The following is a 26,689-nucleotide window of genomic DNA, read 5'->3' as shown; positions in this document are numbered from 1 at the left end:
ATACTAGGCACAGTGAGCTTAAATGACTCTGCCAATATCATGAGCCACATGATATTTGCAGGTCTTTGGATCTGATACAACATTCATGCGAACAGCAGACAAATGGGCCTGCAGTCACTTACCTCCATAGACGATACCAAACTGGCCTGAACCAAGCACCTCATCGGCAAAGATCTGGTAAACAGTGCTAATGTCCTATTTAGGAAAGGGTAAGCAGCATTATTTCCCTCTATTTAACACTGTCAACATCTCTCTTTTCAAAATACTTTAAGATATTTTTGTTTCTGAGAGGCAGCTAAATTTACTAACAAATATTTTATGAACAGACTTCCCATGTCCTAGAAAAGCTCAATTTTAATACTATGGCTCTTGACATACAAGTATAATCTATTCTGTAAGAAGGCCTTTGAGGGGAAAAAGTTTTGAATAAAAGAAAATCTTGTATTTATTAAGTAATTCTCCATAAAAAGTTAACAAAAAAATTTAAGAACAAAATTTTACCTATTTCACCATTAAGAAGATTTGCTATCTTTGATTTGAGAGAAAAACTCAGAAGATTCATATTACTGAGATTAAGCTCATTTTGAAAGCCTGATGGAAAGGGTTATGTGTGAGAAAGTCTGTAACTTAGATCCCTCTTCAATCTTCTCCCCTCCCTCCCTTCCTTCTTGGTGCTGGCTGTTGCTGTGGGAATATCTTTGGAGGGCGCTATCCAGTCCTCTCCCTGGTGCTTCAGTCAGGAGTCTCTGTCTGGGTATGTGCCACAGTCGGCATAGAGGGTGTTACACTCCCCCCAAGTGCCTGTTTCATGGCAGTACCTCATCTGAATAAACAGAATTGCACAGACCTCAATTTCTCACTGGTAAAGGTGATACATAACATCTAATTCACTGGATTTTTAAGTAAATTAAATGAAAGATATATATCAAGTGTCAAGTCCAGTACCCAGCATATAAAAATCAGTAATTCCATAAATCTGATTTCCTAATTTCTGTTGAAATTAGGTAATCCTAAATTGTTGACTTCCCTGGGACTTGGCTTTCTCATCTGTATAAAAGTATTCTACATCTCTAGGATTCCTCCTAATTTAAAAAATGCCTGTGATTTTATGATTGTCATCGACATTTATTGAGCCCTAACTGTATAGAGAACTCTGTAAAAGGCAGCTAATTTGTAAAACAGACCTAGGTAAGAGGCTTATGATGTATTAAACAGTAAAACCTATTAAAAGGGTAAATAATTCAGGACATACCAGGGTCAAATAAGTACTACATATTTGTAGAAGCTTTCCTGACACCTGTTCTTTACTCATTCACCAGAACAACCTGTACTCTCCTCATTCCCTCTGAAGAGCACACACTGACTGATGTCTACAGTAGCCTAAGAAACTGGGGGTGGTGTCCCAAAGAGTGACTCTTTAAACTGAACGTGTTCCCAAACCCATTACGCCAAATGTACTTGTTACAGATCACAGAGTTTAATTACTGCAAAAATTTTAATATATATACTTTTTAAGTCAATGAAACATGAGAGATTACTATGAAAACTAGGTAGTTTTAGAAACTCCATAATGGGGTGTCTGGGTGGCTCAGTCAGTTAAGTATCCAACTCTTGGTTTCTGCTCAGGTCATGATCTCAGGGCAGTGAGACTGAGCCTGGTGTGGGGCTCTATGCTCAGTGTAGGGTCTGCTTGAGATTCTCTCTCCCTCTCTCCCTCCTGTTTATGTTCTCTCCTTCTAAATAAATAACTCTTAAAAAAGAAAAAAAGAAACTCCATAAAGATGAGATACCAAACCAATTGCTGTCCATTTATTTGTGAGCAAAATAAAGATTGGGGGAGTGAGAATTCTGTTTCCAGAATAATTCACAAGTATCCCTGGTTCTACTTTAAGGAAACAAAAATTGGAAATTATAGAGAATGCATTATGGGCATTGTTGTATAATAAGAATTTGACTGGCCTTTGTCCCTGGTTCCTAAAAGAGACCCTAAATCCTTGGAATTTCCCAATTCATAGGAGTTTCTTACATTATGTCATTCGTGAGCCCTTTGGATCACACCTGAAGTATGCTAACAAGATGATTCAGGATGGGGTAGGGTCACCAGAAAGATCAACCAAGAGTGTTGGAGCTTCGAACCAGTCCAAACTCAAGGGAGGCAGAGGGGAGTAGGAGAATGAGTTCAATCATGTGGCCAAAGATTCAGTCAATCATGCCTACTTAATGAAACTCTAATAAAGACTTTGGACACTAAGGCCAGATAATTTTCCAGGCTAGTGACACATCAATGTGCTGGTAGATTTGCATGTCCTGATTTCAGGGAGAGAATGCAGAAGCTCTACATTCAGAACTCTCCCAGACTGCATCCTATGCGTCTTTGGTTGGCTGGTCTGGAATTTTATCCTTTTTAAATAAAGCTGTAATCCTAAGTCCAGCACTTTCCCTAGGTTCTGAGTCATTCTAATGAATTACTGAACCTCAGTGTGGGTTCATGGGAATCCTCTGAATCTGTAGCCAATTGGTCAGAAGTACGGGTGAACTCTGGATCTCTGTACTTGTGGCATAAAGGCAGCCTTGTTAGGAACTGTGCCCTTAACCTGTGGAGTCTGCACAAAATCAGGGTGATTAGCATCAGAACTGTATTACTACATACAGATGTGGTTGATGCAAGATAGACCAAGTGGAACTCTACTTAGCAGACCCATACTTAAAGAAAAAAATCTCAGCTCTGTGACAAAAGCAAATCAATCAATGTGTACATATGCATGTTTTAAGGTATAATGAAAAATTTTAAGGTTTATAAGAATCATTTTTATATGCTTCCCAACTTTAATCAGCTTGTTGTTTAACCAAGCAAATTTTGGTTCTAATCAGAATAGATGAGGGAACATCCACTATTCATATAAAAACTGATAGAAAAGTTTTTTCACAAAGACCAGCTCTGAACCTTTTCTGTTCTCGGCAATGAATGGGCATGTCCCTCAAGTTCCTGGGAGATCCTTCAAAGTTAGTGATCTCATGTTTGTATTATTCCTCTTTCCCTCCCCAAGAATCTGGTATCTGTTCTACCTACCACTACAACAAGAGATATACAGATTACATCTCCTTGAAACCCTCTATTTCCTGGATATCCACTACTGGATATCCAGTTTTCCCTGCAATCTTAGAAAAGCCAACATCTATATGCTACAGAGCTGTAGCTGGATGCCCCAAGTTGAAGATGGCAAGAGATTTTTATCAGAGAAATTTATATATAGCCAATGAACTATTTTATGACTTCTTTTTCTAGCCTTTTTTCTTTCTAATCCAGGGTTGGTAAATTAGTTTGTAGGCCAAAAATCCAGCCCGCTGGCTTTTTGTACAGGCTCCTGATATATAAGAACAAACTTTACATTTTAAATGGTTACAAAGGGGAAAATAATAGTATTTTCTGACATGTGAAAATGATGTAAAATTCAAGTGTCCACAAATAAAGTTATATTGGGGCACAGTCATGCTCATTGCTTCATGTACTGCCTATGAACGCCTTCTCACTACCATGGCAGAATCAAGTAATTGGGTATGGTCTCCAAAGCCTAAAATATTTACTATCTATTTCTTCATAGAAATTATGCTGACTCCTGTTATAATCCCCAACATGCTATTCACTATTCCTTAAAAGTCTTGTATGTCCTGCTTCATTCTATTTGCCCATCCAGGTCCCTGCACTTGCACAACTACTGTTCCCCACCCTCATCTGAAATTCCTGTCCCTCCTTGTGGTACCACTCAGGTTTCACTTCCTTTAGGAAGCTTACCCTCCTGACCCAATGTGAAGTAATCCCTCCGTTCTCTTTGAACTAGTCTATCACTATGTAACATTATACTATCACTTGAGAAAAAGTTATCTTTATTTTCACAGTTTAAAAAAAATCTGCCTTAGGCAGAACTCCTTAGAGAAGTAATTAGCCACAAAATCTAGTGAGTCTTTAGGCCAATTGCTCATTACTTTGGCCTATAAACATTTTTTTTAAATTCAAGTATAATTAACATACATTGCTCTATTAGTTTCAGGTGAACAATATAGTGATTTACAATTCTAAAGGTTTCTCAGGGCTCATCAAGATCAATGTATCCTTAATTTCCTTTATCTATTTTACCTATCCCCCCCCACCCACCCAACTCCCCTCTGGCAACCACCAGTTTGTATCTAAGAGTTTGGTTTTTTTGTCTCTTGAGCTTATTTTCTAATAAGATTTTCACATCTTATTTTACCTATTTTAATTACCCAATTTGCACATTTTAACTAATGTTTACTTACCACATTTTCTTGGATCTGACAATTAGATACAGAGATACTAGTAGACAAATCTTCTGTAGAAACAGAAGGATGATGTATGAGAAAACGAACAAAACTTATATGGCTTAATACTAACATTTGCTGACATGTGAATGTCCACAATATATTAAATCTTAAAAACTAGCTAACATACAGTTAATATAATTATGTTCTTTAAAAAAAATTATCCACACACAATACTAACCCATCAACAAGAAAGTGGTTAAATAAAATATGATACATCCACACAAAGAAATACTATCTAAACACTTAATGGTGTAGAGCTGTACATACTGACTTGGAAAGCTATCCATGGCATCTTAAGTCAGAAAGGCAAGTTGTAAGGCAGCAGCATTTGAATTACAAACAAAGAAACTATGATACTTCTCGTGAGTGAGAGAGCATAGGGTTGGGGAACAAAGACTTTATTTAGTCTTTATACACTTCTATGCTGCCTGCATTTTCTAAAACATAAAAAGCATGTTTTACTTAACAAAAAAAATTAAAAATCAGTTAAGTCTATATACTGACATTGAATTATATCTGATACATATTAATTAAATAGTGCATAAAAGCAAGTTGCAAAAAGAATGAAGTATGACCACATTTTTTGTAAAACTATAACAATACAGTACAGAGAGAATCTCCCTAAACCAAGAAATATACACCAAATGGTTAATAATGCTTTTCTGAGGGGGGAGATACAGGAACAGCAACAAGGGAGTGTGTTACAAGGGTACTAGAAGGACTTTCTCATTTTATATTCCATATTACTGTGAAGTTTAAATGTCTATTACTTTGGTAAGCAAAGGAAGTATAACTGACACAGGTGAAGTGAGTAAGAGACAAGGTCTCAAACATCTAGAATCTCAGAGACAACTCAGAGACAAGATGTGAAATTTCCTTTATGATCCAAAATATAAAAATTTAAAACAAGAATATATAAGCATATGTCAAATATAAGTAACATGACTGTCAAAAACTGCATTTAAAACTATGAAGTTGGGCAACCCGGGTGGCTCAGCAGTTTAGCACCTCCTTCAGCCCTCCAGGGCCTGATCCTGGAAACCCGGAATCGAGTCCCACATCAGGCTTCCTGCATGGGGCCTGCTTCTCTCTCTGCCTGTGTCCCTGCCTCTCTCTCTCTCTAGTGTGTGTCTCTCATGAATAGATAGGTAAAATCTTAAAAAAAAAAAATTAAAAATAAAGATATGAAGTCAATCTGAAAATATTTTAAATAATTCAAATATTAAATATTAATGAACAGACAAAAAAGGCGCAGCATCAATGATATTAAAGCCTCAAAAGTTCTGCTTTTCAGTCATTCCAGTTTCCTAGTGTAAGGCAAAAATGATTTTGTTTCAAAGGACTCCACTGTCTAGCTCCATCTATTTTTACTTTCTATTGCTTCCCAGAACTCTCCCCAAGAAAAAGCAACAGCAGCCAACAGCCAAGTAATAATATTACTAATGTGTCAGGAACTGTGCTCAGTGCATTATATGCATTTATTATTATTCCCACTTTAGATTAGAGACTGCAGAGACCAAGATCACATTAGCCAGTAAGCAGCAACTGTGCTTTCATTCTCTAGTATCCTCACTCTTAACCCTTTTTGCAATTCTGGTTTTAGAGACTCTAAACTCAAGGGAGAAAGTTCCTATATCCAGTGATACATAAAATTTGTGTTATGTACCTGTATTATTTTCTGGGGGAAAAGGTCCATGGCCTTAATTAGGATATCAAAGTTCTGTCTAAAATTCACCAAAACAAAAAGCACTATAAATACCTAATTCATCCTCTAAGAATCAATATTAAACACCAAACGTGTTCACAGTCATTACTTTCATCCCTTTGATCACAACTCTCTTTAACAAGATTCACTACTTCCCCCACCCTTCTCTTTTAATTTATCCTATCTTAACCTACATGAGATCCAAGGTCAAGGTCCAAATCAGGTTCTTCTGCCACAGTTTCTGCTTACTCCTGCTATCCATATGTGCATCCCCCAAGTAAGGCATTACTCATTTCTGCGCTCTACTGCTTTATGCTACTACTCAACACTTATGTTTGTAGTCCTATCTCCTTTAATTTCTGTATTTCTTTTGCATTCTAGCTTAGAACCTAGCATAATGCCAAGAATAGGTATATGAAATAATACAGCTAAACTGAAATAAAGTACATTTAGGAAATGATATCTATTTCAATTTAAATATATTTGTCTAATGAACGTTTCTCCATAAATAACCTAACATCAATGGCGTTAAAAGTGACATATTATGGCTTTCACTTGATTCTTTATCAAATTTAGGTTTTATTTTATTTTATTTTATTTATTTATTTTTTTTTGAGGCTGTGGGATCGTTTATTGGGGCTGTGTCCAGCCAGGCCGCAGCCAGCCTGGGCCCGAGCCCAGCGTCCCTAAGAGGCGCAGGGGGTGGGGGAGGGGAGAAGGCGCGGGAGGACCCGCCACCCCTGGCCCCACTCCGTCCTGTCTCGGTCCCTGCGAAAAATATGGAACGCTTCACGAATTTGCGTGTTTTTTTTTTTTTTTAAGATTTTATATATTTATTCACAAGACACACACACACACAGAGAGAGAGAGAGAGAGAGAGAGAGAGAGAGGGGCAGAGGGAGAAGCAAACTCCATGCAGGGAGCCCGACGTGGGACCCGATCCCGGGTCTCCAGGATCACGCCCTGGGCCAAAGGCAGCGCTAAACCCCTGAGCCACCGGGGCTGCCCAAATTTAGGTTTTATTTTATAAATTTTGTTAGTGCAAAGAACATGTTTCAATAATTTTTTAGTATTTCTGAATGTTTTAATACAGTTAAAAGAAGGGAAGCCTGGGTGGCTCAGATGGTTAAGCATCTGCCTTCAGCTCAGGTCATGATCTCAGTCCTGGGATTGAGTCCCACATTGGGCTCAATGGGGAGTCTGCTTCTCCCTTTTTCTCTGCCTCTCCTCCTGCTTGCACTCTCTCTTTCTCAAATGAATATTTTAAAAAAGAGAAAAACAGCATTTCTGACTTCATAGATTTCACAAGTATGATGTTAACTTTAATACTTCATCACCTGTTTATATCTTACCATGAAGCAAAATACTAGTAGTTTGCTTAATCCAATGAGAGTTCATGGATACCGAACACTGTTTTATTCTTTACTGGTTCTCTTTCCTTTAATGCTGACAGCCCTGTAAGGTATGTACTATTACAGAGAAGTAAAGTTTTGCCTAAGATCACATATATGTTGGCAGAGCCAGGATCTAAATGTAGGGAGACTGACTCTGGAACCAAGCTCTGGGGATTGTATATATCATTTTAACTAACGTATAAAGGAATTAACTAACAATACTGGTTACTAAAGATGAAGCTTAAAATGAGCATTAGAAATACAGACACACAACCACACCCACAAAATGCTTAACAACCATAGGGGGTAAAAAAGCCATCAACAAGCTTATTGCTTACTGTGATCTTTCCCTTGCCCCGGAGAAGTGCAAACACTTGCTTGAGGGGTAACAGGCATGAGAGCTTGGCGAATTGCTTTTTCCCAGCTCTGTGCTACATCAACTCCAACTCCAGTGGCAGCAAGAACAGGATTGTGGGAGCTGTCCCCATTGTTCTCCCCAACAAAGTATACCATAGTATCAGTGATGATTTCAAAACAGTGTGGGTTGCTGCCTTGTGAAATGTTTGTGAAATCTTGTGGTGAAGATATGCGAAGAATTTCTGAAAGTGGAATTTCCTGAAGTAAAAAATTAAGCATTAAAAAATATGAATACATCTTTGTTTTTATTTTCAAATACACTAAACAATCAGAGATATGTGTTTCTAATGTTTGCATTAAGATGAACACAAGTATGTGGTACATAGAACACATAGTTAAATCTTACGATAATATCTGTCTTGAATGATTTGTATGCCCAACAATGCCAAAGGCAGAGCAAGGAGATTATAACTAAGCCAGTGATTCAGGCCTTCAGCAGGTCATTAGAATGCAAGGAAGGGGAGGACCATGAAGGGTGACTGCTACTATATCCAACATCTGTCACTTTCCAATCATCATTAAATCAACTCAACAATTACTCGTCTACTAGCAGCTATCTGCAAGATACAGCCCTCAGAGAACAAAGCAAAAATAAGAGTGAAAAAAGAATGTTAGTATAGATTGTTCAAGTATTCTATTCTAGTTCTGCCCATAGCTGTAACAATTATTTACATGTAGCTTACTTCCTAACACACACAAAAAAACATATTTAAAAGAACCCAACCAGTTCAAAGCAAGTCATGAGTTTCTATACTCTCTCTTAGGGATACAACTGCTACACTCTACAATTTTTTTGGTGTTGGTCTGTGACACGGCAAAGTGTGGAGCAAGCCAAGCAAAGACGACTATACAAAGTCTTATACAAATAAGACTATACAAAGCAGCAGCAGCTTTTGGGAATCGGGGCCTAAGATAAAATGGAGTGGTGGAGAACACCAAATACTACCTGGCCTCTTCGCACAGGCTATGATAATGGGACTTACTAAATTTCGCAATCTAAATCATAGCATCCAAAAGGAAATCAGGAACAACCTGAGAAGCAGGCCAAAACCAAAGGAACACATGACAAACCACCTTGTGTAGCAGTGCTATTGGGGGGGGGGGGGGGTATGGAGGAGTGTGGGACACTTATTTCAACAAGAAACTTAACAATGACTTCTATAAATGATATTAGGCAGTCATAATAGGTATACTCCAATAATCAACATTACCTGAATATATTTTGAAAATACAGAATATTTCAATGTATGTATTTTTTAAAATGTGGAATCTTTACCTTATAGTACTTTGATCCAGAGTCATTTTGAAATAATGTTAGACACTTGCTGTCCAGTCTCCAGTAATGCCTCTTTCTCTATAAAATAAAGGGCATAATACTCAGGTATAAAAATGATTCCTTCAAAGTATCTGCATCTTCCTTTTTCTTTCATTCCTATTCATATTTGTATTTCTGAATAGGTTTAAAATTCAAGAGAGTCAAAATTCTGCAAACATAGGAAGGATAGAGTGACAAGTATATTGCCATCACCGCTAACATCCCACTCCCATCCAATGATAGTAGGTTTCTGGGAATACTTTTAAAGAATTTTATGCATGCACACACAAATACCTATGTGGTACACATGTGCAGATAGGTAATTTACCAACAGGCTACATTTCCTCTGGCTCGCTAGGTCAAATGACATATACACATGTAAATTTTCCTTGACAGTGTCAATCACTCTACATAAGATTTGACTCAATTTATAGTTTCATCAGCAACATGAATACCTATTTACTCAAACCTTCACTAATGTAGTTATGTTACTAAACTTTTTGATCTTGGCTACACTGATAAATAAGAGCTGACAATTCAGTGAAGTTTTAAATTGTACTTTTTATTAAAAAACGAGAAAAAGCTCTAATGTTTAAGAGTCATTTGCATTTCCTTGCCTGTGAACGCTGTTGATATTCTTTCCCCATTCTTTGTGTTGTGGCCTTTTTCTGATCAATTTGTCGTCAGCCTTCACATATAATGAAATTATTCCATGTCTAGATTATGACTTTAGAATACTTTTCCAGTTTGTCATGTGTCTTTGCTTTTGTTTTTTGACATGTGGTTTCTTTCACATGTCTAAATTATTTTTTTTTAATGAAGACTTTAGCCATTTTTGGTCAGAGCATAATTAAAGGGAAGGTACAGAGACTTCTCATATACCCCCCGCTCCCCACATATGCATGGCCTCCCCATTATCTACATCCTCATTCAGAATGGTACACTTGTTACAACTGATGAACCTATATTGATAAATCATAATCACAAAGTCCAGAGTTTACATTATGGGTTACTCTTGGTATCCTACATTCTATGGGTTTGGACAAATGTATGATGACAGGTTTCCATCATTAAGAGACTTTAGAGTTTTTCCTTGCCTTAAAAATTGTGTTCTTTCTGACTATTCATCTCTACCTGCCCCCTATCCTTGATCTTTTTTACTGTCTCCATAGTTTTGCTTTTTCCAGATGTCACATAGTTGGAATTATACAGTGTGTAGCCTTTTTACATTGGCTTCTTGTCTTAGTAATATGCATTTAAGATTCCTTCCTGTCTTTTCATAGCTCACGGCTGTTTAGTACTAAATAATATTCCATTGTCAGGAAGGATGTACCACAATTTATTTGTCAATTCACTTACTGAAGGACATCCTGTTGCTTCCACGTTCTGGCAATTATGAATAAAGCTACTGTAATCATCCATATTCAGGTTTTGTGTGAACATAAGTTTTTATATCCTTTGGGTAAAAACCAAGGAGTGCAACTGCTACACCATATGATAAGAGTATGTTCAGTTTTGTAAGTAGCCGTCAAACTGTCTTTAAAAGCGTCCATACCATTTTGCATTCCTACCAGCAATGAATGAAAGTATGTGTTGTTCTACATCCTTGCCAGCCTTTGGTGTTGTCAATGTTCCAGATTTTGGCCACTCCAGTCTGTAGTGATATAGTACTGTTGTTTTAAATTGCACTTCCCTGATGATATATGATATAGAACATCTTTTCATATGCTAATTTGCCATCTGTATATCTTCTCTGGGGAGGTATGTGTTAAAGTCTTTGACTCACATTTTATTTAATTGGGTTGTTTGTTTTCTTACTATTGAGTTTTAAGAGTTCTTTTGTATTCTGGAGAATAGTCTTCCATCAATGTCTCTTTTACAAAGATCTTCTCCTTATCTGTGTTTGTCTTATTCTCTTGACACTGTCATTTGCTGAGGAGAAGCTTTTAAATGTAATGAAGTCCATCTTATCAATTATTTCTTTAATGGATTTGATATTTGGTATTGTATCCTCAGACACTTTCTGAATCTCTACTGCTCTACTAGTTTGTAAAAATATTTCAAAGTTCTGCCTTTTGAAAACTCTTTACAAACTTACCTATAGTTCCAGTGTACTATAATGTCTTAATATTTATTTCATTCTTACTTTGATTTTAAAAATGCATAAAGTAAAGCACATAAACAAAATTTCACTACCATATTACAATGTCTGTGATTACTGACCAGGGTGTCCCTGCTGCTGTAATGGACCATCCACCCTTCCTTCACCATCGTGCTGCTCTTCCTCTTTGTGTGCTTGATGGACTGTACAACCCTCATTAGCGGAATATTACTGCTTGTTGATGGACTAAAAAACATTTAGAATTTATGATAAAATATTGATAATTTATTTTTAAAAATCATATAAATACTATAAACTCATCAGCCCTTTTTAAGACAATTGAGCTAAAATTTTTCAAAATATCTAAGAGAAATAGCTTAAGAAAATAAATTAACCCCATTATGATGATACACAATTGATTTATAAAAGACTAAGATAATACTGCAAGTTCTCATTATTTGTCATCAATATTTTGTGAAGGGTGATAACACAGAACAATGCACAGAGCAGAAAGAATTCTCCCTAATTAGAAGATCTGAATGAAGCCTGGTAGAGGGCCTCATTTGGGAATTCTGTTGAGAAAGTTTCTTTTGCCCTAGGCAGCATGATTAATTAGTGAATTCATAACAAGGTAAAAAGTAAACTGCTTTTCAAATGTCAATTCCATTATTCATGTTAGCAAAAAGTATTTCTAGTAGAAGATGCTGAAAGGAAAAGGATATACAGATAACAATTAAGAAAATTTAAAAAATAGGGACACTTGGGCAGCTCAGTGGTCGAGCAACTGCCTTTAGCTCAGGGTGTGATCCCTGGGTCCTAGGATCAAGTCCCACATCTGGCTCCCTGCAGGAAACCTGCTTCTCCCTCTGCCTCTGCCTAAGTCTCTTATGAACAAATAAATAAAATCTTAAAAAAAAAAAAATAAAGTACTGAGTTAAATCAGGTAATACTGAAACATGGGTCAGGAATAACGCAGCTGGAGGAAAAGAACAATTTGAGGGCTATGTGTGAAAAACATATAGTTTTTCAGTTTCAGTCTCAGTTAAATATTTTCTTTTAAATTATAAAGTATTCATGATTAGGAAGCTACCGAAGTTCTCCTGATAGTCTCTAAACTGAGTAAATATTAAGTTTTAGTTCAGAATAATGATAGGGGTGCCTGAGGGGCTCTGTTGGCTAAGTGTCTGCCTTCAGCTCAGGTCATGGTTGCAGGGTCCTAGAATCAAGCCTCACATCAGGCTCCCCTGCTTAGCAGGGAGCCTGATTCTCCCTCTCCCTCTGCCCCACCCCCACCCGCTTGTGCTGTCTCTGCCAAATAGGGAAATTAAATCTTAGTGAAAAAAGAAAATGATAATGATAGTTAATAGCTGTAATCTAATGATAAGCAAAAATGAATAAATGATCACTCAGCCACGTGAGACTGGTAAATGATCTATTTTTTCTAAATACCTCCTGGTTGCCAATGAAAACTAAAACCTGCCAAAATATTAAAATTTTATCACAAAGTAGTATATCCTATAAAGCTGTATATACAGAAAAACTGAATTCCTATAAACATAAGAGGATATTTAAAAGTTTTATAAGCCAAAAGCATTTTTACAAAGTGCTAATAGTCTAATAAACTGTGGTATATGAAAACTGCTCCCAAATTCGTCACCATCATCTGTGTGCAACATCCGCAGGTATACATTAGTACTGGTGTTTCTGACATCGATAATCTGCCTACATGAAAAAACTGGTTGCTTTAATTGATGGTTCAATTCTGACACCTTGTGGTGCCTGCTCCACAGTGGGATATCATCTAGGCTACACTTATATAAAACGTTTTTTTCTTCAAGAAAACAAGGATTCTCACACCTTCCCATCTTGAGTGGAAGGCAGGAGTGATATAATTTATTTCAGAAATACTGTGGTACATGTAACAGAATTAGCAACAATTTAATTAAATTTTAAATTACATTTAGGTTCCATGTAAAGAGACTCTTTCTTAAGGGAGCGCCTTGGACTGACCCTGCTTTGGGAAGCAGATTGTGGGACATGTACATGCACTACCTGATTGTTTTCACGGCTTCCTCATCTCTTTCCACATCAAGATCAGATGGATCCAAGAAGAACATTTTGTCTTCTGGAGGAGATGGTTCTTCTGTGTCATCCAATCCCCGACTACCATCACTGTTCATATCACTGCTGTCGATATCCATAGGTATATCTGTATCTGCTCCCAGACTGGAAGGTTCTGGCAAAGTTTTAAATGAATTCAAAGTTTTCTATTAATGGGAGATCAATACATCTAGATAGAAAAAAGTATATTAAATGTGGGGGAAAAAAGCTTTAAAACCCTCAATGAAAATCTAGAAAAATATCTTTAGGACTTAGGATAAAGCAGTATTTGAGGAAGATACAAAATCCATATACCATAAGGAAGAAAAGTAATTTGATTAATTAGAATTTAAATTTCCATATGACAAAAGATACTAAAAGTGAAGTAAAAAATTAGCCACCACTATAGTATGTTGGGTTAACTGGTTTTCCACAAAGGTCCAAGGCAATTCGTTGGGAAAAGAATAAATAGTCTACTCAAAACCTGGTGCTATTTCAACTGATACCTACGTGCAAAAAGGTGAAACTGGACCTCTTTCTTAAACCAAACCAGAAAATTAAGGTAGATCACGGGTCTAAATATAAGAGCTAATTTTATAAAACTCTTAGAAGAAAACATAGGAATAAATCTTTGTAACCTTAACACCAAAAACCTAAGTGACAAAAGAAAAAATAAATTGGACTTAAAAATTTTTTGTGCTGCAAATGAACACAGCACAAGTGTTCTTTCTTTTTGCTCAAGAAAGCAAAAAGCCCAAAAGAAGGGGAAAGTATTTACATATATCAAATAAGGGACTTGTATTGCAAATATTTAAAGAACTCTTATGATTCGATAATAAACTGATATAAACAGTTAAATGGGCAAAGGATAGGAATAAGATATTCCCCAAAGCAAATGTAAAAATGACCAAACAGATATGCGAAAAGAAGTGCATGTCAATTAGCCATTAGTAAAATGCAAATCAAAACCACGATGAGGTATCACCTCATACTCACTAGGATGGCAACAGTCAAAATGATAGACAATAACAAGTGGTGAGGAGCATGCAGAGAAATCAGAATCCTCACACATTGCTGGTCAAAATGAAAACATTTAGCAGTTCTCTGTAGGTTAAATACAGAGTTACCATATGACTCAACAATTACACAACTAGATACCTGCCCAAGCAAAAGGAAAATATATGTCCACAGAAACTGTACTCAAATGTTCATAGTGTTATTCATAATAGCCCCAAAGTGGATACAACTCAAATGTCCATTGACTGGAAAATAAAATGTGGTATATTCAAGCAGAGGAATGTTACTCATCCACATAGCAGAAGGTACATATTTAACATGGATGAACCCTGAAAACATGAAGCTATGTGAGATACCAGTCCCAAAAGACTACATATTATGTGACTTCATTTATATGAAATGTCTAGAATGGACAGACCCGTAGAGATAGAAAGTTGATTGGCAGTTGCCAGGGGCTAGTGTGGAAAAGTGAGGAGTGACTACGAGAGTGTATGCAGTTCTCTTTTCAGGCTGATGAAAATGTCCCACCACTGGACTATAATGACAGCTACCTAACTTAGTGAATAAACTAAATGTGTAAAGTATGCAAATTATCTAAATAAAGCTACTCTAAAAAATGATAAGCATAACTGAGAGAAGGTGTTTGTCAAGTATAACTGACAAAGAATTATTAGGTAGAATTATGAACAAAACTCCCTGCAAATCAATAACAAATAAGCAAACAGAAAAATGGACAAAACATGTAAATAGGTAATTTACAGGGGAAAAAACCCTAAGTAACCAGTCAACATTTGAAAGATTTGTCAAGCTCAGTATACAAATGTACCTTAAAATCAATATAAAGAGTATTTGATAACCATTTATCAAACAGTAGAAAAGTACAAAAAGATATGAACCATAAATCTAGAGAAATCTTTAGACTTTGGTCTAAAGAAAAACTGCATTAGTTCAAAGTAACCCAAATGAAAAAACCAATCACATTGTCAGTGGTGTTAAATAGCAACCATAAAATACAAGCCATTAAAGGAAAAAAGTTTTAAGAAATTTAATTTCCATTCCTTATGCTTTTCCTCCTATAGAACTATTACATCCAATTTTTACCAGTCTTGTAAATATTAAAGAAAAATTATGCTTAGAATCATTACTCCTTCCTTCCAAAAAGGTAATCACTTCAAATTAATATAATCTCGAAAAGAGGAAAAAAAACAACAGCACCCACGGGAAAATGTCTAGGGAATGACTAAGGGAGAGAGACAGTGAGGCAGTACAATGTGTTCTAAAGACTATGGACTCAGAAGCCAACTACATGGGTTCAAATCCCAACTCTGTAAGTTTCTGGCTACATTTCTTGAGCAAGTTATCTAATGTCTTTGTGCCCAAGTTCACTCTTCTTTAAGTACTTAAACTCAAAGGGGTGTTCTTAGTTTAAATGTCAATATATCCGGACTCCTGGGTGACTCAGCGGTAGAGCCTCTGCCTTTGATTTGGGGCGCGATCCCGGAGTTCCAGGATGAGTCCCACGTCGGGCTCTTTGCATGGAGCTTGCTTCTCCTCCCTGTGCCTCTGTGTCTCTCGTGAATAAATAAATAAAATCTTTAGAAATAAATAAATAAATGTTAATATATATAAAGAGTGAAGAACAGTGCCTGGCACACAGGGGCAGTAAGTACTAGAACAACAAAAACCTTTAGGGACTACAGCAGAGTGTTAAAATAAGTCTTTTTATGTCTAAGATGGAAGAGAATATGCAGCACCACTGGCAATATTAGACTACAGAGTAGTAACTGGTTAAAGGAAAAAGGGGAAGGCATAATGACTAATAAAAGTGTACCATTATTGATGTCTGCATTTTGTTTATTAAGTCTTAAAAAGTCAAAGTTAAGAAACAGACAAAATAAAATATGCAAATATAACCTTATACAAAGATAATACACAAAGAATTGTGACCTTTTCTAATCCTTTATGGAAATTAAGATAATGAATTTTACCTCCATTGAAAGTAACCTCTCCAAGGCAGTCCCTTGGTACTTTTGATGCACAGCGTTTATGGCAGTTGAATTTACAATCTGAAATAAAGTATTTGGTTTATTAATTTACGAAAAAAGTCAGGCAGTATCAGATACGGTTAGAGATTTTTTAAAGTTTGCCTTTACTCAGAACTCAGGTTTGGGAATAAAAGGTCTGGTTTCAAATTCTGATGCCACCTCTTAATAGGTATTTAACTCCTCAGGGCTCAGTTTCTTTTTTCTTTTTAAGTTTTAATTTAAATTCCAACTAGTTAACATAGTGTAATGTGAGTTTCAAGTGTGCAACATAGTGATTCAACACTTCCATATAACACCTGGTGCCCAAAGTGTACTCCTTAATCCCCATTACCTATTTCACCCATCCCCCCACCTACCCCTAGTAACCATCAGTTTGTTCTCTTAGTTAAGAGTATGTTTCTTAGTTTCTCTTTTTTGTCCCCTTTGCTTGTTTTTTTTTTTTTCTTAAATTCCACATGCATAAAATCATATGGTATTTGTCTTTCTCTGACTGACCTGAGAACAGGAAATAATCTCCCCACTGTGTGCCCCAGGCACTCTTCAAATCATTGTTTCCACACTGTCCCTGGGGTTGTTTGCCTGCCCTTTTCTCCAAGAGCAGACTCGATGCCTCTAGATTCTTTGATGCCTCTAGACTCTTGGAGCCCAGTCTATGACACTTAAAACTTTGGACATGAAGTCCCTCTGCCTACAAGAACTCACAAAATTTAGCCCACCTTGCTTTCCAAGCCAGTGGATGGGGAAACATTATCCTGTGCATTCCCCTGAGTGCTCTTCTCTTGCCCTTCTCTATGACCATGGCTCCCTCCCCTCTGCAGCAGCCAGGACCCATTTCTCCTGTAAACAATGTCCTGCACTTCCTACCTTCTTTATTGTGGCCTCTCTCTACACTTAATTGTGGAGTTTGTTCTGCCAGTCTTCAAGTAGATTTCTGGGATATTTAGGATGCTTTGATAGCTATCTAATTGTATTCTTGGGACGAATGAACCTGGATTCCTCCTACTCTGCCACCATCTTCCCCATTTCTACCAATGGTCAGTTTCTTTATCTCTATAATGAAGCTAATAATATTCGTTTGATAGACACATTGTCAAAATGTTGCTGAGAGCTCCATGTTTCCTTCCCTTAGCCTCACATTCATCTTTCCACATTCCCTTTAAGAGTTTCTCAGGCTGACTACTTTTCCAACATATGTCAAGCACTTACTTTCAGTCCCTAATTATTAGGGCCTGGTGCATATGCGGAAGAGACTGAGAGTCTACAAGCTTCAATTAGGAATTAGTAAGGGCTTTCCCCATACAGCCTTATAAGGAAGGACTAAGCTGCTCATGCACAAGATTTCCCACCTTTATGCACAGTTTTCTTTAGCCTGCAAGAACATCAGAGTTGACATCACTGCAGATGAGTGTCAGGTGCAACGTGTTCAATACTACTGTGTAAATCAGTGGTTCTCAAAACTGTGGTTCCTAGACCAGCAGCATCAGTATTATTAAGACCTTGTTAGAAATGCAAACTCGGGTTCCCTGGGTGGCGCAGCGGTTTGGCGCCTGCCTTTGGCCCAGGGCGCGATCCTGGAGACCTGGGATCGAATCCCACATCGGGCTCCCGGCGCATGGAGCCTGCTTCTCCCTCTGCCTGTGTCTCTGCCCCTCTCTCTCTCTCTCTCTCTCTCTCTGTGACTATCATAAAAAAAAAAAAAAAAAAAGACTCAAAGAATTGCCTAATATAGTGCCAAATAATTTCAACATAATTGGAAAACTTTGCTTTCATGAATTTATATACAACCGGTTTAGAGTAACACAAATAAACAAAATAAAAGTGTCAAATGCGAACAACTATTCCAGTCCAAGATGTTTCTTTGTTAAAAAAAAGAAAAAAAAAAATGCAAACTCTTCTGCCCCACCCCAAACCTATTATATCAGCAGCTCTGGGAGTGTGTTTTAGTAAGTATTTTTTAGGTGACACCAAAATTGATACCCACTGCTGTAACTACTGTCTACTACTACCTTCCATCTTAGAAATACATCTACCAGCAATATTTGGATAAGAATGATTTCAAGTCCTGACTCAGAATGATTTTGTAATCCTTATAATTCAAGAAAATTCTGGGTATCAATACCAATGGCATAAGGTAAAGGTCATTATAAGAAAAAGTCTCATGATTAAAAATTTGGGGATCCCTGGGTGGCTCAGCGGTTTGGCGCCTGCCTTTGGCCGAGGGGGCGCAATCCTGGAGTCCCGCGTTAGACTCCCGGCGTGGAGCCTGCTTCTCCCTCTGCCTGTGTCTCTGCGCCTCTCTCTATGTCTATCATGAATGAATAAATAAATCTTAAAAAAAAAAATTAAAAAAAAAAAATTGGAGGGTGACAAAACTTGTATTAAATAACTGTCTTTTTAAGTGAAATGCCCTAGAAAAATTGATATATAATATTACTATTAATATATCCCATATATCTTAAATAATTGGTGTACTTCTTATTTCATGAGGTTTTACAAATTGTGACAATAACAAGATTTGTTTTCCCTTTGAAAATGTACAGCCAGATTTGTGGCCTGCCTGAGCAAGTATGTTCGAATGGCAGGCATTTTTATTTCTCTGTACTCCTACCAATGGTTTTGTTCCCTTTTTTAAGATTTTATTTAAATTCAAGTTAGTTAACATATAGTGGATTAGTTTCAGGAGTAGAATTTAATGATTTGTCAGTTGCATATAACACCCAGTGCTCCTTACATCAAGTGCCCTCCTGCCTTCTCATGTTTTTATTGACTTGTTTATGTTTTCTTGTATTTTATATATGCTTTCAAGCTGCCTTGAGTTTTAACTTTCACAGAAGAAAATAAAGAGGTGAATGAATGAATACTGCTCTTTAGAACTTTATGTTTTCCTCAAATGATTCAGTTTAAATGTTTTAACTATATTTTTTTTTTTTTCATTTTTAGCTTGACAAGGTGAATGAAAATGACTTTTACTTTTTTTTTTTAAAGATTTTATTTAAGAGAAAACATACGAGAGGTGGGGTGGAGGGAGAGGGAGACTCCTTGCTGAGCCGGGAGCCCAATGTGAGGATTGATCCCAGGACCCCTAAGATCATGACCTGAGGCTGAAGGCAAACACTGAAGCAACTGAGCCACCCAAATACTCAAAAACTTTTTAAGTATCTTAATTCATATTATAAAAATAAACACTAAAATAAGTGATTGTTTTTGACTAATAATTAAAATAGCTTAGCTATAAAAATGTATTTCTGAACCAATATAAGCTACTTTCTGAACCAATATAAACACAAACATTATTCTTTTAGAGTTCTAAGAAATTAAACCAATAACCCAGTGGCAGAACTGACTTTATTTCAAAATTCATTAATCTACATATTTATTTTAGGTCCTCTATAAGATGTTGTACTGCTCTGCATATCATTTTAGAATATTTCTGTTCTGTTCAACAGAGCAGCACTATTTATAACCTTTACTAAGATTATCTTATTGGCTAGAATTTACACATCTGTTATTAATGTTCTTTCCCAAAACATTCCTTAGTGGCTGCTTGCCAATACACTTTAGTGTTGATATTTTAAAGTATTAATTTATATATTAATTCATATTCAAAAGTAAGCTGCTGAAATAAAATGTCAACATTTAATTATGCCTGCCTGATAGTTATTAAATACCTGGCAACAAAGGCACAACTCATTCTCTATTTGATGTTCTCCTATGTTGCCATATATGGGCAAGAGAAGTTTTCTATATATGTAAGTTAAATTTACGTACAATTATTTGGTTCTGTATTTATAGTTGCAAAGACCTCAACTCTGATGTTTTATTTAGATAAAAATAGGTAATTCAATTCCTCAACTACATCTACTTGTAAAAAGTAGGATATTAAGAATTTTTAAAACAATCACATAAAAAATAAGTACATAGGATTATAGACAGGCTATTTACACAGCACACTGGCTCAAAAATTACTAAGACATTTTAAACTCTACTTTCGTCTTCACTACAGCATGGTTGTGAAAAAGATATGAGACAAAAAGATAAAATCATCTTAAAAAGCATAAAATCATTGCACAACTATAGGAAAAAATATTCTATTCTATTAAAAACCTGGTTCATTAAGAGGTGTTTCTAGAATATTAGTATACAATAGTGTTTCATATCCAAATATGGATAATCCCTATCACAATTCCAGGGGCTTCTACTATATTCTTCCTACTTTAGTACAATTATTCTCTGGAGTAACAGTTTTACTATAGCTCTCCTAGCTACAGAATTAAAAACAAAAACAATAAAACAGGGTGCCTGGGTGGCTCAGCAGTTAAGCGTCTGCCTTCGGCTCAGGTCATGATCCAGGGTCTTGGGACTTAGCCTCACATCGAGCTCCCTGCTCAGTAGAAAGTTGAGTCTGCTTCTCCCTTTCCCTCTGCCTTGTCTACCCTGCTCATGCCCTGTCTCTCAAATAAATACAATCTTAAAAAAAACAACAAAACTTATGTAATATGTTTGTGTGTATGAATATTTAATGGAAAGAGGAAAACATTATTTTATATTTTGGGTAGCATCTGGGTTTGAATCAGAAAGACTTAACTGAAATATCTGCTTACTAACCATACTATATTGGTTCATGTTAAGCAACCATACCTTATAAATCCAAATTCTAGTTTTTCTCTTTACATTCTAACTTTCCTACAGCGTAATTCTTGGTACATAGTACACGTTCTGCAAAGAGCAGTTGTTAATAAGTAAGTATGTACATGCATATTTGTATGTATTATCTTTTTTAAGTTAACAACTAGGGAACCAATTTCTTTGCCTAACACTTCTGAAATATAAATATTTTGAACCAAATTTGCTAACATATGAAAGTACTTAAGAAAAACATCCAATCTTGGGACGCCTGGGTGTCTCAGCGGTTGAGCATATGCCTTTGGCTCAGGGCATGATCCTGCGGTCCTGGGATCAAGTCCCACATCGGGCTCCCTGCATGGAGTCTGCTCCTCCTTCTGCCTATATCTCTGCCACTCTGTGTCTCTCATGAATAAATAAATAAAATGTAAAAAAAAAAAAAAAAAAAAAGAAAAGAAAGAAAGAAAGAAAGAAAAGAAAAGAAAAGAAAAGAAAAGAAAAGAAAAACATCCAATCTTACCTTTACACTGCATTCCTTGGCGAAAGAGGCCTTTCAGTAACCGCTTGCAGTACTGACATATTGTGGGACGGGTGTAAGAATGAACAGCAAATGTGTGTGGAACTTTTACTCTGCACATTACCATCTTTTCCATCCAGATTGGGCGACCACTCCAAGAAGGAATTCTCTTACTTGGTTCTTGGTGAACATGTGACTAAAACAGAATTAATTTTCATAAGTTAATATTAAAAATAAAGTATTAAGAGCAAGACTTAACCATAAGTCATTTATTTTGAACACTGAAGCCAAATATCTAAAAATGTACATCTCAGCAATTTCCTCTAGGAGCTCAACTTATCAACACTTGAATGTGAATAGTACAGATATTTTGTTATTATTTATGCTAAAAAATTTTTTTCATCTTCACAATATGATCCTCTCAATAGATGCAGAGAAAACACTTGACAAAATACAGCATCCATTCCTGATCAAAACTCTTCAGAGTGTAGGGATAGAGGGAACATTCCTCAGCATCTTAAAAGCCATCTACCAAAAGCCCACAGCAAATATCATTCTTAATGGGGAAAAACTGAGAGCCTTTACCCTAAGATCAGGAACACGACAGGGATGTCCACTCTCACCACTGCTATTCAACATAGTACTAGAAGTCCTACCCTCAGCAATCAGACAACAAAAAGAAATAAAAGGCATTCACATTGCCCATGAAGAAGTCAAACTCTTCCTCTTCGCAGATGACAGGATACTGTACGCAGAAAACCCAAAAGACTCCACCCCAAACTTACCAGAACTCCTAAAGCAATTCGGCAGTGTGGCAGGATACAAAATCAATGCCCAGAAATCTGTGGCATTTCTATACACTAACAATGAGACTAAAGAAAGAGAAATTAAGGAGTCAATCCCACTTAGAATTGCACCCAAAAGCATAAGATACCTAGGAATAAACCTAACCAAAGAGGTAAAGGATCTATACCCTAAAAACTACAGAATACTTCTGAAAGAAATTGAGGAAGACACAAAGAGATGGAAAAATATTCCATACTCATGGATTGGAAGAATTAATATGTGAAAATGTCTATGCTACCCAGGGCAATTTACACGTTCAGTGAAATCCCTATCAAAATACCATGGACTTTCTTCAGAGAGTTGGAACAAATAATCTTAAGATTTGTTTGGAATCGGAAAAGACCCTGAATACCAGGGGAATACTGAAAAAGAAAACCAGAGCCGGGGGCATCACAATGCCGGATTTCAAGTTGTACTACAAAGCTGTGGTCATTAAGACTGGCACAACAGTGGCACAACAGACACATAGACCAATGGAACAGAATAGAGAACCCAGATATGGGCCCTCAACTCTATGGTCAACTAATATTTGATAAAGCAAGAAAGACTATCCACTGGAAAAAGGACAGTCTCTTCAATAAATGGTGCTGGGAAAATTGGACAGCCATGTGCAGAAGAATGAAACTGGACCATTCTCTCACACCACACACAAAGATAAACTCAAAACGGATGAAAGATCTAAATGTCAGACAAGAATCCACCAACATCCTAGAGGAGAACACAGGCAACACCCTTTTTGAACTTGACCACAGGAACTTCGTGCAAGATACATCTACGAAGGCAAGGGAAACAAAAGTAAAAATGAACAATTGGGACTTAATCAAGATAAAAGATAAAAAGCTTCTGCACATCAAAAGAAACAGTCAACAAAACTAAAAGACAACCTACAGAATGGGAAAAGATATTTGCAAATGACGTATCAGACAAAAGGTTAGTATCCAAGATCTATAAAGAACTTATTAAACTCAACAGCAAAGAAACAAACAATCCAATCATGAAATGGGCAAAAGACATGAATAGAAATTTCAGAGGAAGATATACATGTGGCCAACAAGCACAGGAGAAAATGCTCATCACTTGCCATCAGGGAAATACAAATCAAAAAAACAATGAGATACCACCTCACACCAATGAGAATGGTGACAGGAAACACCAAATTTTGGAGAGGATGTGGAGAAAGGGGAACCCTCTTGCACTGTTGGTGGGAATGTGAACTGGTACATTCACTCTGGAAAACCGTGTGGAGGTTCCTCAAAGAGTTAAAAACAGAGCTGCCCTACGACCCAGCACTGCTGGGGATTTACCCCAAAGATACAGAAGCAGTGAAAAGCCGAGATACCTGCACCGCAATGTTTATATAGCAGCAATGTCCACAACAGCCAAACTGTGGATGGAACCTTGGTGTCCATCAAAAGATGAATGGATAAAGAAGATGTGGTCTGTATATACAATGGAATATTACTCAGCCATTAGAAACAATGAATACCCACCATTCGCTTCAACGTGGATGAAACTAGAGGGTATTATGCTAGTGAAGTAAGTCAATCGGAGAAGGACAATCATAATATGGTTTCACTCATATGAGGAATATAAAAAATAGTGAAAGGGATTATAGGGGAAAGGAGACAAAATGAGTGGGAAAAATCGGAGAGGGTGACAGAACATGAGAGATTCCTAACTGGGAAATGAACAATGGGTAGGGGAAGGGGAGGTGGGCGGGGGGATGAGGTGACTGGGTGACAGGCACTGAGGGGGGCACTGGATGGGATGAGCACCGGGTGTTATACTATATGTTGGCAAATCAAACTCCAATAAAAAATATACCTATGGGATCCCTGGGTGGCTCAGCGGTTTAGCGCCTGCCTTTGGCCTGGGCGTGACCCTGGAGTCCCGGGATCGAGTCCCATATCAGGCTCCCGGCATGGAGCTTGCTTCTCCCTCCTCCTGTGTCTCTGCCTCTCTCTCTATGTCTATCATAAATAAATAAATAAGTCTTTTAAAAAATATATATATATATACCTAAAAAAACCAATATGTATATCCACTGATGAACTATTATTTGTCAGGCACATAAAGCATTTTACAAATAAAAGTCTTAAAATGAATTTGTGACATATTTGGATCCCTTGAAAAACGTTACCAAGAAATTAATCACAAGAAAAATAAATTCAGAAAGTGTTATTATTGTTCATGTTGAATTACTGAACATGATGTCTGAAAATATTTTAAAACATGTCCTGGTTTTGCAAAGTTATTTTTATAAATACTAAAATATGTGTTAAAGACTGAAGTCTAATGATGATGATATAAAAAATGGCAGATACAAATTAAGACAACTTTACCCCCAGTACTTATGCTTTAGGAGGTTCCTTGATTTAAGTACTTTCTAGTTATTTGGGCTTTTCCCCCCAGATGAACAAAAAGGAAAATTAAAGTTATTGATTAAAAATTTTTGTGTAACCTGAAGGATAACTAGATACTTATAACTATGATCTTTTCTACATATGATCAAATTAAATTATAGGCCAGTTTAATATGGCCCATCACATTCATTCAACCTTTACTGATAGACCAGACCCTACACTTTATATCACAGAAACAAAAATGAATATAGTCTATGTTCTCAAGCACAGAATACCAACTCCCATCTGGATGTTGCAGGTTTGCTGTAGCTGCTTGCATCTTCAGTGTCAGAACTGAGATCCTGAGATCTTTCATAAGCCTTCCATAACTAGTAATGTCTGTAGCCCAGGGAAGTTGAATCATTCAACATTGAGATGTTCAACCAATAAAAGCAAAAGAAGCCGGAAGAAACCAAGGAACAGAGAAGTATATGAAAGAACGAAGGGAGAAGCAAAAAAAGGCTTTTTGGAAGAAAAGTAGGAAGACGGAAAGGAAAAAAAAGAAAAGGGCATACAAATGGAGGAGAACATTATAAAAAAAACACAAATATAGTTTCTGATGGATGGTTTTTCACTAATGTGTCTCCACAAATGTTCTAAAGCAAATTATGAAGCAGTTTAATTTAAGAAAAGTGCATAAAGAATGTTTAAACCCAAACCAAACTTGCTTGCTTCAGCTTCCCAAGATCTCTCACTCTAGTCTGGCTGACCCGCCTGCCAGGCAGCCTGGTACAGAGCACTTTCAGCAAAAGGTACGCCACAGTGATCCTGCAAAGCTAATAAAGAATCCAACGAGAACCAGAAACAGATGTAGGCTTTTGTGCATCCCTGGCTCTCTATTCTCAACACTCTGCTTCTCTTGCTCCTGCTTCTACCACTTTTGGTTTGTCTCTTTTATGTTTAAAACATACAAGACAGAATAAGACTGATTTGCCAAGTCATCATCAAATACATAGGATACCCCTAAAAGGAAAACCTTTCATAACAGATCTCTTCATATGCCAACGTCCAGCTAGCGACTGACTGTCTTTTGTCAGGTTCTCCTGGGATTGGATATCAGGAACATGATACAAAGCATATGTGCTAGGACCTACGCAGGGGACTGTGGTTGGAGCAGCCACCTAATTACTACACCTACTTGTGTAGTAATTTATTTTAAATATGAAAAAATAGGCTCAAAAGGATGCATATTACTAAGTGCTAGTATCAAAATCAAGACTTAGCCCTATGTCTTCTACATGGAAGTCCAGTGATTCTTAATCTTTTCCCCATCTAAACACACCTAGGCATACACAATCTTATCAGTGATTGTGGCTTATCACTCTGTGGAGTGAGGAAGGCAAGAAAGGTATGGAAGACTGAACCAGAATCTGGAGAAGGAGGACACTGGTAAAATCACCTGGAGCATTTGGTGAAAATGGGACACTGATAGTAGAGTACCTAGAGTTGAGTGAAAGTTCTCCTGCCTTGCTCTAATGCCCCCTCTTTACAAACTACTACTTAAATTTTTATTTATTAATGTGTAGCCAGAAGTTCTCTAAAAGTAATCCAATTATTTTCACAGTATGAGTTTCAGCTAATATTTGAAGTGAACATTGGCTCAAAAAACTTTCTAACAATGTTGCCAACTCAATTAAATGTAATAATAAAGGCAATAAAAGCATTTAAGGGGGCAATTCCCTAATTACATATATTTGACTTTGGAATATTATTCAGTGAAAAAAATACCTCCACTTTTATGCACACACTTAGCCCAACAGTTTCTTTTTACCTTGATTCTGTCCTGTCCTGGCCCCTCAGGCATTTGCCCAAATGTACTGCTAGGAACATTCCTTTTTCTCTCATCTCCAAAGAGCCATCATTCAA

The 26,689-nt window shown here is 36.8% G+C and overlaps 2 protein-coding genes across 2 annotated transcripts in view; one reads left to right on the top strand and one right to left on the bottom strand.

Moving 5' to 3' along the window:
* The window catches only part of NDUFAF7 (NADH:ubiquinone oxidoreductase complex assembly factor 7), a 53,731-nt gene extending 40,363 nt beyond the window's left edge, over positions 1-13,368 (top strand). Inside the window, exon 11 of the transcript XR_005988005.1 lies at positions 13,238-13,368. The gene's annotated coding sequence lies outside the window, so the exon portion shown is untranslated. The remainder of the gene's footprint in view (positions 1-13,237) is intronic.
* The window catches only part of PRKD3 (protein kinase D3), an 86,108-nt gene that overhangs the window by 13,439 nt on the left and 45,980 nt on the right, over positions 1-26,689 (bottom strand). Inside the window, exons 6-13 of the mRNA XM_041756645.1 lie at positions 21,579-21,771; positions 16,379-16,456; positions 13,326-13,509; positions 11,396-11,519; positions 9,134-9,211; positions 7,779-8,055; positions 4,297-4,349; positions 123-195 (exon numbers count right to left, since the gene is read on the bottom strand). Of these exons, the coding sequence (XP_041612579.1) occupies positions 123-195; positions 4,297-4,349; positions 7,779-8,055; positions 9,134-9,211; positions 11,396-11,519; positions 13,326-13,509; positions 16,379-16,456; positions 21,579-21,771 (1,060 nt within the window). The remainder of the gene's footprint in view (positions 1-122; positions 196-4,296; positions 4,350-7,778; positions 8,056-9,133; positions 9,212-11,395; positions 11,520-13,325; positions 13,510-16,378; positions 16,457-21,578; positions 21,772-26,689) is intronic.

This window comes from Vulpes lagopus, chromosome 5, assembly GCF_018345385.1.
Source record: "Vulpes lagopus strain Blue_001 chromosome 5, ASM1834538v1, whole genome shotgun sequence".
Lineage (NCBI taxonomy): Eukaryota > Metazoa > Chordata > Mammalia > Carnivora > Canidae > Vulpes > Vulpes lagopus.
The sequence above is the reverse complement of the archived record's forward strand: the minus strand, read 5'-3'. Positions and strand labels throughout refer to the sequence as shown.